The sequence below is a fragment of the Microtus oregoni genome, unplaced genomic scaffold (assembly GCF_018167655.1).
Source record: "Microtus oregoni isolate MIOR12 unplaced genomic scaffold, Mior012 000035F_ref0000213, whole genome shotgun sequence".
Taxonomy (NCBI): domain Eukaryota; kingdom Metazoa; phylum Chordata; class Mammalia; order Rodentia; family Cricetidae; genus Microtus; species Microtus oregoni.
In genome coordinates, this window is record NW_024543094.1 from 21,777,829 (window position 1) to 21,790,291 (window position 12,463).

The following is a 12,463-nucleotide window of genomic DNA, read 5'->3' on the forward strand; positions in this document are numbered from 1 at the left end:
AGATGCAAAAATTCCCAATACAGTTCTGCAAACTGAATCCGGAAATGCACTTAGAAGTCCACACATCGTAACCAAGTTGTTCCAAACCAGAGACGCAAAGTTAGTTGAGCACATCCACAAATCAATAAATAATACTGCACGTCAATTTAATAACAGAAATCACAAGAGTCTTTCCAGAAAAGGACTTTGTTGAAGTTCAACATCCCTTCATGATAAAAGTCCTGAAGACACTGGACATAGAAGGTATATATCTAAATATAATAAAGGCTATATATATTATGAATCTTTAATTAACCTAAATACAGAAATACTGAGTATACATATTTTCTCTAAAACTTGAAATGAGAAAAATGTGTTTACTCTGTTCACTCTTATCCAATATCAATGTCTTACGGCAGGAAGACAAGGAAGAAAAATATAGACAAGTAAAGTAAACTTATCCTATCTGGGGAAACATGATCCAATGCTTAAGACTCCAGTGACTCTATCAGAAAGCTCTCAGAATTGATAAATACTTTCAGCTAAGTAGTATGCTATAAAATTGAGAAGAATCAGTATCATTTTCTATATCCTAATAATGAATATACCAAGAAAATAGAAGGGAAAATCCCATCTACTTTATTTTTTTGCTTGGTATTATTTTTCATTTATTATTATTATTATTATTACAAATTTTCACCTCCTCCCCTCCTCCCATTTCCCTCCCCCTCCCTCCATCCCCCCTCCACCTTCCTCTCCAGTCCAAAGAACAGTCAGGGTTCATGCTCCATCAGTCCCAGTGAAAATCCCATTTATAATAGCCGAAAAGTACCTATGAATCCTGTTTATGGATAGGCAGAATTGGGAAATGACTGTATTACCAAAATTGATCTACATATTTAATGTAAGCTATTTCAGAACTCCAATGGCATTCTTCACAGAAACAGGGTAAAAAAAATCCCATAATTCATATGGAATCACAAAAGACCCTAAGCAGAAAGGATAACCATCTGATCCCCAAATATATTACAGAGTCTTGGTAACAAAATAGCATGCACAAAAGTAGGCATGTAGATCAATGTGCTGGAACAGAAGATCCAGAAACAGACCTGGACAAGTAACTTTTGACAAAGATGTCAAAAACAAATAATGGAGAAAAGTACCCTCTTCAACAAATGATTCTGATAAAACTAATTTCCACACATAAAGTAACGAAGCTATTACAGATCCACATAGCTTACCATGGACAAAAATTAATTAAATATGGATTAAAGGTCTTAGTATTAGCAAGACCTGAAACACTGGAATTGCTGGAGGGAAACACTTTAAAGATATGGCACGGGCAAGGTCTTCCTGAAGAAGACTCTATCAGCACAGGGATAAGCCTAAGAACAGGCAAAGGTGACTGCATGGAATTTAAGACGCTTCCACACAGCAAAGAAACAATCGCCAATGTCAAGAAATACTATACAGAATGGGAAAAAAACCAAAAACAAACAAAAAATAACTGTCTACAAATCAGACAGGAATTAATATCTAGGATATATAAAAAAGCACAAAGATTAAACATCAGAAGCAAATTATCTGATCAATAACAATAAAATAAAGTATAAGAGAGACTATTTAGGTAGTGGAAGGGAACTAGCTAGGGGTGGGCAAAAGGCCAGTGTTGGGAGGAATGGGTTAGAATCAAGCACATGTATAATGATGTCAGACTGATTAGCAACTCCAAGACAGGACTTCCTGTCTCTTTAAATCCCAGGTATGTGTAGGACTGAACAGGAGAAAGGAGCAGAAGAGCATGCCTCATGAGCACCGAGTCAGGAAAATGGGTTATGCTTGAAAAAAGAAACACCTCTATTTTATTAATACTGTCTTAATAACAAACAACAGAGGACTATGACATTAATCCTACCTGTCTATGCAACGTCCAAAGAAGCCAGACAAAAGGGCATTGAGAACTAGCCCCACTGGAAAGACAATCTATATTACTCTGTGTGCAGGGCTGTTTTCTCCACGCAATTTTTAAAAGTAGGAAGCTCACAAACAGAATAGTTAGGAAAGACTCCAAGAAATCAGAAAGAAGAGCTGCAGAGAGAAGAAACTGATTCCAGCACCCACTTCTTCCTTAATCCAAATATGGCTGACTGCAATAGCTCTTCCCACCTGGCTGGGTGTCATCACCAGAAAGGCCAAGTATATACATGGTGACTCAGAATTAATACGATCAACTCTGGGCACTGTCTTTGTGAAAGCCCCTAGGACAGCGACAGTCAGGTGAAGGCATGCTGAGCAGACGACTGATGGTCCTGACGGTCAGGATGGTGCGCGTGTGAACGTAAAATCACTGCAGTAACCCGTCCATACCACACTGTGCTGGGTACCCCTCCGCCTTCCCAAGTGTCACTAGGGCTATGCATTCAAAGGTGGGGGAAGTCATGTTTATGGGACAATGCACTTGGCAGCATTCTGGCTACAAGTCTCAGGGAGAGGTCCAAAGAAACCCTAGCCTCCGCACGAGTTGAGTGATCTCCTCCAGCACGTCACTTCTCTACCTCCCTCTGGGGGACACTGTGCAGGATGTCTGCTCTGGTGTCTTCAGCTTTGGCTCGGGAGTTGCCACTGGTATCATACAGGAACATACCAACAGACATCAAGCCAATGACACAAGGGGAGGAAATAAGGAAACAGTTACACTCTGCCGTCATTCTAAAGGACGTACCCAGTCTCTGGGGATAGCTGCATAAATCTCAAGACGTTTTACGTGTTAACGGTACACCATCTCCTGGTCCCTCAAAACTGGGCCAAATCTTGTGCCTTCTGTTCTGGATACACTTAGAACTCTATTATCTTAACTTTTCAAAGCTACTAGAATGTTTTAAAGAACTGATTCTTTGCACTGATGACCCAGAAGGGTTCATGAAGACTCCAAATAATTTCTAGAAACTGCATAGGCATGAAGAGATCTTGATTCTTTTTGAGGGTGGCAACTGGTACCCCTAGGTGGCATATGTCTTTGAAGAAAGAAAACAGCACTGAGACAGCCACATGCTGCCCCTGTCGCACTGCCTCTCCATCCTGGGTGAGGTCACACACAGGTGCATGCACACATGCGTGTGCACACATGCTCTTGTAAATCTACACCCACACCACAGCTTACCTGGCAGGTTTTGAAGTGATTCTACATGATGAGACAAGAAAGTCACCTAGATAATTTGATAGCATTACAGAACTAATTAAATATCAAAGAAAAAATAAACACTTACATTCCCATGTCATTTAAAATAAATATAAATTTATTTATAAATGTAAATTACCTAAGCTTGAATTTTGGTTTCTAAAAATGCTTCAGCACATCAACAACTCAAGAAATTTAAATACACTACATATATTTTCATCAAATACATATATAAGATACATGTCCTCAAAAAACTAAAATTAAAAAAAGATGAACAGTTACAAGTATTGAGAGAATGAGAGAACAGTTTGTACATTTTAAAAGAAAGACTATAAAGATAAAATCAATTTTTAAAAAAGTTCTAGAATTTTTCCTATGAAAGTAAACATTTGCATAAACAAGCAATCCTCTTTCAAAAACATTCTTGCACAAGTTTGTGTGCGCACATATGCATTTGTGTATAAGTATGTGAATGTCAAAGTGTGTGTAGGTGTGCGTGTGCATGCGTGCGTGTGTGCACGTGTGTGTGTGCGTGTGCATGCGTGTATGTGCTTGTGCTTGAAGGTGAGGGGGAAACTTTGGGTGTCATTCTCAGGAACATCATCCACTTTCTGTGAGAAAGAGTCTCTCACCGGGCTAGAGTTCATCAGCTGGTCTAGGCTGACCGACCAGCAAGCCCTCAAGAGCATCCGGTCTCCACTTCCCCTGCTCTGGAATTATAATTACATATATTTTTATGTTGGTTCTGGGGACCCAACTCAGGTCCTTGGCAAGTACTTTGTTAACTGGGCCATCCTCCCAGTGACTTCTAAGTATAGTCTCAAGGGAAATGCAAACCATGCACACAAAAGAATTCATCCAAACCACATTTACAGACAGAGCTAGAATGATGAGTACTGTCTTAGTCAGGGTTTCTGCCGCTGCAGTGAAACACTGTGACGGAAAGCAAATTGAGGAGGAAAGGGTTTATTCAGCTTACACATTGCAGTTCATTACTGAAGGAAGTCAGGACAGGAACTCGAACAGAGCAGGATCCTGGGGGCAGAAGCTGATGCAGAGGCCGTGGAGGGACGCTGATTACTAATGGCTTGCTTCCTCCTCATGGCTAGCTCAGTCTGCTTTCTTATAGAACCAAGGACCATCAACTCAGAGATAGCACCACCCACCATGGGCTGGAGCCTCCTCCATCAGTCAGTAATTAAGGAAAATGTCTTACAGCCAGATCTTACGGAGGCATTTTCTCAGTTGAGGTTCCCTCCCTGCAGATAACTCTAGCTTGTGTCAGTTGGCACAAAATTAGCCAGGACATGCACCCATTAGTAGAAGAATGGATGAACAATCTACAATAGTTATAGAATGGAAAACTGGCAACAAGGAAAGAAATGACTGTATTGCAATCATCTATAACATGGTAGGTCTCAGAATTGTTCTGACGAATAGCAGATGTCAGAAAATGGTCTATCTAGTCTTGTTTACTTAAAGTTCTAGGAAAACAACAACAAAATAATCTATGGTAGGAAAAGTACCAGAACCAAGGATGCTCTTGAGTGTCAGGAACAGGGACTTGCTGGGACAAAGGACTAGGGACTTCCTGGAGTGATGATAATATTTTATACCTTGAAAGGGGCTTGAGGTGCACAGGTGTTTGCAAATGTTAAGCAAATCATATATTTCCTCATATTTAAATTTGCCGAAGAGAAAAATAAATACTCAGCACTAAAGATATACATGCTGAAGTACTTGGGGAAAAAAACATGTTCACACATTTTTAAAAAATCAAGATTAATGGATGGAAAGGACAGTGTGTGAGTAACAGGCAAATAAAGCAAACTCGGTAAGGTGTCAACTGTAGAATCTAGTGTGTTTGAGTACTCAGTAGAACATTCTTTTCATGAAGCAGTTAGAAAACAATTTTTTTGCTTACATAAAACCACCATTTCTATAAGAATTAATTTTGGGGTCATTGTACAAGCAAAAGGGAAGTAGAAAGTTTGTTTTAGAAAGAAAAAGGTTAAATTTTTGTGAGCATATACAAACACTGATCGCCACAGTTCTTCACACGCGGAGCTGAATAGAGGTTTCTCCTCACTCTGCAGAGAGAAAGGCATCTCCTTCGGCTTCAAGGATCCATCTGAATGCTTTAGAGGGGCCCACATACTTCCCGACCCCACCCCACAACAGTCAGGGTCAAACACATTTCTCTTGTTATGAAAAATGTTTGTGAAACGCTAATGGGCTTTGAAATCAAGCCAGAAGATTCTCCCAACCCACAATCGCACCCTGCTCTACAGACCTCCCTCAAGGGCCCCTGGGACTATTTATATGACTTTCTTATCTCTTCTCCACATCTGGATCCAAGCTTAGCTCTTAGGAGCTGCTCAGCCAATGTCTGTTGAAGGTCACTTTCCATAGGTCACAGAGGGGCCACACAGACGATACTTGTCTGTCTTCAAAAAAATCATCTGTACCATTAAGAGCCTCTTATTCACAATGGCAAAATATGATGATCGATGTTGCATAAAATTTAATCTGAATACCCCCCTCCCAGTCATACAGCAACACAGTCTGAGGGTAAAGGTGGGGCGGCCTCCTGTGACCCAGCAGATACGAATCTCTGTGAGATTTGGGGAAAGTGGTTTGCTGCCTCTGTCCCACATTCTTTTTCTATAAAATGAGAATGGTATACATTTTTAATTAAGGAAAATGATACATCGAGGGGCTGGGGAGATGGCTTGGTTGGCAAAGTTCTTTCTATATAACATGAGGCCCTGAGTTCAAATCCTCAGAACCCATATAAAAAGCCTGGGTACCAGTTGCCACGTGTGACCCCAGAGCTGGAGAGGTGGAGACAGGGGAATCCTTGGGGACTCACACTATGATAACCCATGAGATTGTACCACATGGTAGCAAGCACCTAACCGTGCTAGCCTATCACTGTTACTTTTTCCTATGAGGGTTCCTGTTTCTAATACACTGGTAAAATACTAAGTGTGATGGAAATACCGTAAGTATTTACAGCTGTGAGAACGTAATAAGTCACAGCTCATTTCTAAAGCCTCACTCCAAGTGCTCAGGTCAAAAATTTAAAATTCAAAGAAGAAAGAAAAAAGTCAATTTTAAATTGTACCACTTCCACACACAGCTTTCGGTATTACATAAGCCACCTTATGTTTTTCTTGTGTGTGCCTATGCTGAATTCTAAAGTCTCCTGCCCCCAAACTCTTCCCGAGAAGAGTAGGAGACACATGGGCTTAGCAGTCAGGGTTTGCACCTACAATGACCCCTCAGACTTACACTTTGAATGCTTGGATCTTAGTTGGCCATGTTGATGACAGGCTGTGGAGTCCTTGCGAGGTGGGGCCTGTCTGGCACAAGGGGTCTTTGAAGGTGACAGGCCAGCCCTTGCTTCCCGGCTAACTACTGCTCTTTCTGGTCTACCGTGGGTATGAACAGCACGTCACGCTCCCACTCACTGCTGCAGATTGAATAGCCCTACTCTCTCCCCACCTCATCATAATAACTTCAGTCTCTCAGAAATCATGAGCCAACATAAACCTCTCTTGGCTTAAGTTGATTCTGACAGGTATTTTAGTCATAGTGGCACAATACTAGCTAACAGGGCCGTTTTCTCCTTCCTCGAAATACCTAGTCTCAGGATAGACAGCCTCTGTTCTCTGACGCAGACAAGATCCAGCCCAAACCATAGACACACCACCCGACCCCCACACCCTTATCTTTGAGCTCTACAGCTACGTCATGACAGAGCTGAGAAGGTGGCTAAGTAGGTAATGTGCCTGTCATACAAGCACGAGGACCGGATGTCTGGATCCCCAGAAGGTATGTAAAACGTGAGACGCGGTAGCATGTTTCAGTAACTCCAGAACTGTAGGGGTAGAGACAGGCAGACTCTGGGGGCTTGCTGGCAAGTTAGTCTAGGTGAAACAGTGAATTCCAGGTTCAGTAAGAGACCCCGCCTCAAAAAATAAGGTGGCAAGTCATTGAAGAAGACGTCTGATGCTGACCTCTGACCTCCACACATGTGCACATGTGCACACACACAAAGACATACATATATACACTACACATACAGGCACATTTTTTTTAGTGGTTAAGGGACTGCAGAGGTAACAGGAGTAAGTAATAAAGGCAAAGAGCTCAGATCACAGATTCGCCTATGCGTCCAATCTAATCGCACAAGCCCTTGGAGGCCTGCTCTGGATCTAAATTTTATAAGTACACTTTTTAAAACTTCAGTAATAAGAAAGTATAATCAATGACCCAACAAAGTCCACAACTAAATTACTTGTAAAATGATAATAATGGTTAATAAATAATTAACAAAATAACAAATGTCACTACTAAGAAAATATCCAGACATAATGTTCACAAGGTTGAATTTCTTCTGTGAGATAAAATTTCCACTAGGAAATACCGCTTGTCGGCCTCTTTATCAGGACAATATACTGGTGCAAAGGAATGACCAGGGATCAGCCCTACTCCACACAGCTGAACCTTTATCCACTGAGACTGGTCTTGAAATCTGAAGCCTTACTGATGTGAGTCACCCAAGGGACACAGCACAGCTTTAACTAGAGTTCGGTGTCTTTCGTTCAGCTCTTCCAGGATGACATTTAAAAAAAATCATTTTCCTATCACAAATTCAGTTTTTTTTTCTATTCAAATCTCAAGAAAAGAAGTCTAAGCAAATGAGGGTACTTATTTGATTTTAAAATAGGTGTGCCCTTCCTCCTTCAACTCAGACTCCTTTCCTGTGGGGGAGAGCTGAATGTAGGACAGACAGGCCGTATAGGGACACTGGCTTTAACAAACTCACTTGCCAAACATCTGTCCCCCAGGCCTTCTTCTCTGCTCTAGCTGTGACTTGCCGCAATTCCAAACCATCTTGTAGTTTTCACACGGGAGGTTGTCTTTTTATATTTTATGAAAAATCAAGGGTTTTAAAATATTTGATGACTATATTAGACATGCACGTGACAATCTTACCCTCCCAACTAGATTACCCAACATAAGAGAGTTTCGGCTAACTAACTCTAGAGGCGTTATCTGCGGCCTCAAACAGAGACTGGAAATCACTATAGCTCCAGTGCCGGTGCTGCCTAATCTATGCTTTGGCGGCTCAAATATCTGCTGCCCAAGAGGCCTTCTTCCGCCCAACTCCACATTCCTGGAGCATGGAGTGAGGTGTTGTGTGCTTATGTTGCCCTTACTACAGCTTCCATTGTGCACTGTGGGGAGCCTGACACACTTAGAAGTGAGCATGGCTGACTGTCAGGAGCTAGCCTTTCTGTCCCGTGAGTAGTTCACCTTACTTCACAGATGCTTGGCTAAATACAGAAAAAGGACAGCAGTGATATTCTAGTTCATTAGTTTTCCAACTAGACTTTAAGGTGTAGAAGCGTGAGGTGGAAAAATGAATCCTCCTTTGGAAACCCACTGGGCTCGGTAAGTCCAACATGTTCTGTTCCTGGATGAGTTGCATTTAGTTGTCTTAGGTTAAGGAAGGAGTGTAGCATGCTGGCTACTCTTCCTGATAGCCACCCCCACTCCCGTTCATCCATTGCTTCCCTGTCTCTCACCTGAACATGCTATTCTGAACTGAAGTTCAAGGTCAGTAAAAAAATAGGCCTCTTGGAAAGAGAAGGAGCTAAGCATGCTCTCAAATGTTCCAGCAGATGGTAGATTTTCCAAGATGAAGGAAAAGTTAATATATCGCTACAAAATACCTTTCTGTCAGATAATAACAAAATAAAGGTCAAATGACAAGAGTCTAAGCACCAAGTCCCTTACCTAGCTCTGAGCCTTCTTCCGGCACATGTGTCCGGCTTCAAAATGGCATCCCGTAGAGTACATCTGCATGGCTCATCTTTGGAGAAGAATCTTCTATCAGGCTCCTCAGTGTGGTTTTATACAAGACACAGAGCTGTTGGTCAACTCTTTTCAATAATGCCTCCTGCAAAGTTGCCACAAAATGATACTATATACTGCAGAACAATGCAGAGGAAACATCTAAAAACATCCAGTCATATTCGAGAGAGTTTAGAGTCACAGCCGGTCATGTGACCACTAACTGTTGCATTCTGTAAGTCACTCTGCAGACTCAAAGCAGCTACAGCAAGGGAAGCCAACCCTTAAATCTTATCATGAATATTTCAAGAGTAAAGAAATAGCAGGAAATGTTGTAGATGATCGTTTCCCCGGATATCACGACAAGGCTAAAGGAGGGACCGTCGGGTCCTGGGAACTAGCTGTTATCCTAGCGTGGATGGCCTCTGTATGTTCGAGGCTTCAGTAGTTTTCCTTAAGTAATCGCCAAGCCCTGTTTCTATACAGTGTCTGTTCAAGCTACGATTCAAGATCATTTCTGTAATAAAAGCAAAGCTTCTTAAAAATTGGATTTTAGAGGAAATATACAAACTTCCTAAAATACATGCAGTAAAGGGACTTCAGGCTGCATCGTGGTATACACTTCAACTTCTTCCCCATCCAACACTGACTAACAAATTTGTGCCAAACAAACGTGCAATTGGCTTACATATGCACAGTGAAACCAGAGCTAGCGCTCGTCTTGCTTGTATACAGACCTAGGAGAGAGAGCAAACAGAAACCGACTATGTTTGGAGAATGACAGACAGCAGGAAGCTTTGACAAATCCTGTGAGTTCAAGTTACTCTCAAATAACAAGAGAAATGGTCCATTTCCTTAAAGACCCACTAGCTCAAAATCCAGGTGTCAGGTGGTGCGACAGAGACTTCTGATACAGGTGTTGAGATTGACACCTTAAAATGCCACCCTTACCGGAAACAGCAAGTAAGAAGGAAATGCAAAGGGAACAGTATCCACGTTCCATTGAAACCCTAGGATAGACCTAGACAAGGATAAATAGTCTCAAGGGCTGGTCATTTCTCTCCTGCTTCATATAAAAGTCCATCTCCAGGGATTGAGCAGTAAGACCTTAATAAAAACATAGGCTTAGACGGGAAACCAGTAGGTTTTTTTTAATCCCCTCCATGATTTTTTTCAATTGAAGCCATGCCTTTTCCTATTTTATAAATGTATGAATTCATTATTTCCATGTATTGCTATTTCAACTACACACACACACACACACACACACACACACACACACAAAACCCAACCTGCCCTCAGAAAATAATGACCTCATTGAGGCACAAGTATCATTCATTAAAACAGCTGATTCAAAAAGCAGCGGGGTGTAAATGAAAGGGGCTATCATTCAGTACTGATGACCTAATGTCGTAATACCCCCCTGCTACAGAGACTCATGGGCCTGGTACCTCGTCAATGCATTCCTTCCATAACATACATTACTAAATTCACACCCAATTTCTAACGGTCATATCTTACTGTCAACTGCGGTGCAGCAATGCATTTAAAAGATGCCAGCCAACGATTCAGCAAGCACTGCATAGGAAAACCCTCAGCATCGTTAACCAAACTCAGATTGTCAACAGAAACCAAGTCCCTAGTCCCAAATTCCAAAGGATGGGGAAGAATGGTCAGGCAGAACCGGTAACAGGATACCGGGATGCGCGCTCCTTCATTCAGCCTGTAGGGCTAACTTAGCAGGGCACACACCTTTCTGCCATGAATCAGGAATCTTGGCAAGGGTCTGAGTGCCTGCTGGAGCTCACAGAAGCACAACGACGGCCCCTCCCTAACCAAATTAACCCCCGGCAAGAGGTGCCCCGATAGATTCACAGATGCTCATCTGCCGGCCTTAGTTGCTCTTCAGAAAAAGGCCAGCAACAGAGAAACCCTAGACTTTGTCCCCACAAAAATCATGTCAAGGAAGCTCCAGGATTGTCCTCAAATAAATTCTGATTTTATTTTTTTTTAACGTGTGGCCTTTCTTGGTGGCGACCACGTTACTTGTGCAGCTGGAAAGCAAATTTGCAAGAGGCCAAAGATTAGACAAAAGGCAGGAGCTGGCGACAGACAGACATGGAAATGCATTTAAGTGATTAGGGCTTCCCAGTTCCAGTTCTCTTCTCTTCTCACGATGATTCCTGTGGCTGCCTAACAAATCCCTAAAGGTCTGGAAACCATGTAGGATAAGGGGTGGGGGGAGAAGACAGCGAAACTTTCCTAAACTGCCACAGCAGACCTCGGGTCGCCAGGGCTCAGGGGGCACCCCGGGGCGGCGGCCGCCCCCTCCTGCTACAACAAAAGGGCCGGGAGTAGCCTTCGTGCTGGGACTCCAGGACTGGAGCTCCGGGGACCCCAGAGAGGGAAGCAGAGGGAGACAGCCAGCCCCACGTCGCCCTCTCCCGCGGCAGGGGCTATGGAGCCGCGTGTCCGAGTATGCATAAAGGAAAGAACCTCAGCTGTAAGCAGAAGAGTCACCAGCGGCTGCCACCTAAGCGGCAGCCAGAGCAGCTGGTGCCACCCAGATCCCCAGGGAGCATCTGTGCCGCGGGCCCAGCGTGTTCCCGGGGCGGCGCCGCCCCCCCGGGTATCGCGACGTGGGGGGCTGCAGGACCGCGGTGCAGGTCGAGCTGCTGGGCCTCCGCCACAATGCGGCCCGGGTCCAGCCGCCACCGCTGCCGCGCCAGGCCCGGGCGCGACACAAAAGCGGCCCCCGGCTTCGCCGCCGCCGCCCACCGACCTTGTGCTCCCGCTCCGGGTTCCCGTAGCGTCTTGGTGACCGCCTTCCAAACGTGGCAGCCGAGCAGGCAGAGCAGCAGCGCGGCGGACCTGCTCATCTCCGCGCCGCGGGCGCCGCGGGCCGCTTGGGCTCGCCACTCTCGGTCACGGGCGGCCGGGCACCGCGCCTCCCTCCATGGCGCTGTGGCTCCGCGCGCCCGGCCAGCCGCCCGATTGGCCGGGGCCCCGCAGCCGGCCGCTCCCTCCTCCGCGCCCCGCGCCGGGCTTCCCCCGACCGCCGCGGCCGCTCTGCCGGAGTCTTAACCCCTTCCTGCCCCGCCCCGCGCCCGCGGGAGCGCGTGGGCCCCGGGCCCGTGGTGCCACCTGGCGGCCACCGCGCTGCGGGAGTCCCCCGCGTCCTCTGACCCCCGCGCTGCGCGCCCCCGGGCTCCCATTCCCCGCAGCGGTTCCCGCAGGCCCGAGGCCTTTGACGTCATTGCTCGATTACCTGCGGGTACACGGGAAGCATTGGAGACTAGGGTGTGACCTCCCATCCTGCAGCTTTCCCAGTCACTATTCCGACTTTCCCCAGGGTAGATTTGACAGCCAGTCTTACAGGTAGGGTAATAATAACTAAACCCGACTGCAGAAGGCCCAACGCCACAGGTTCAATCCTGTTTA

At 44.8% G+C, this 12,463-nt stretch overlaps 1 protein-coding gene across 2 annotated transcripts in view; it reads right to left on the reverse strand.

Annotated features, from left to right (window-relative positions):
- The window catches only part of Fam171a1 (family with sequence similarity 171 member A1), a 116,489-nt gene extending 104,265 nt beyond the window's left edge, over positions 1-12,224 (reverse strand). Inside the window, exon 1 of one of the 2 annotated variants that reach the window (XM_041630807.1) lies at positions 11,805-12,219. In XM_041630807.1, the coding sequence (XP_041486741.1) occupies positions 11,805-11,901 (97 nt within the window). In that variant the 5' untranslated portion in view covers positions 11,902-12,219. Of the gene's footprint in view, positions 1-11,804 lie in introns of both variants that reach the window. The other variant, XM_041630808.1, reaches the window with a different exon arrangement.
- Between the last annotated feature and the right edge of the window lie 239 nt (positions 12,225-12,463).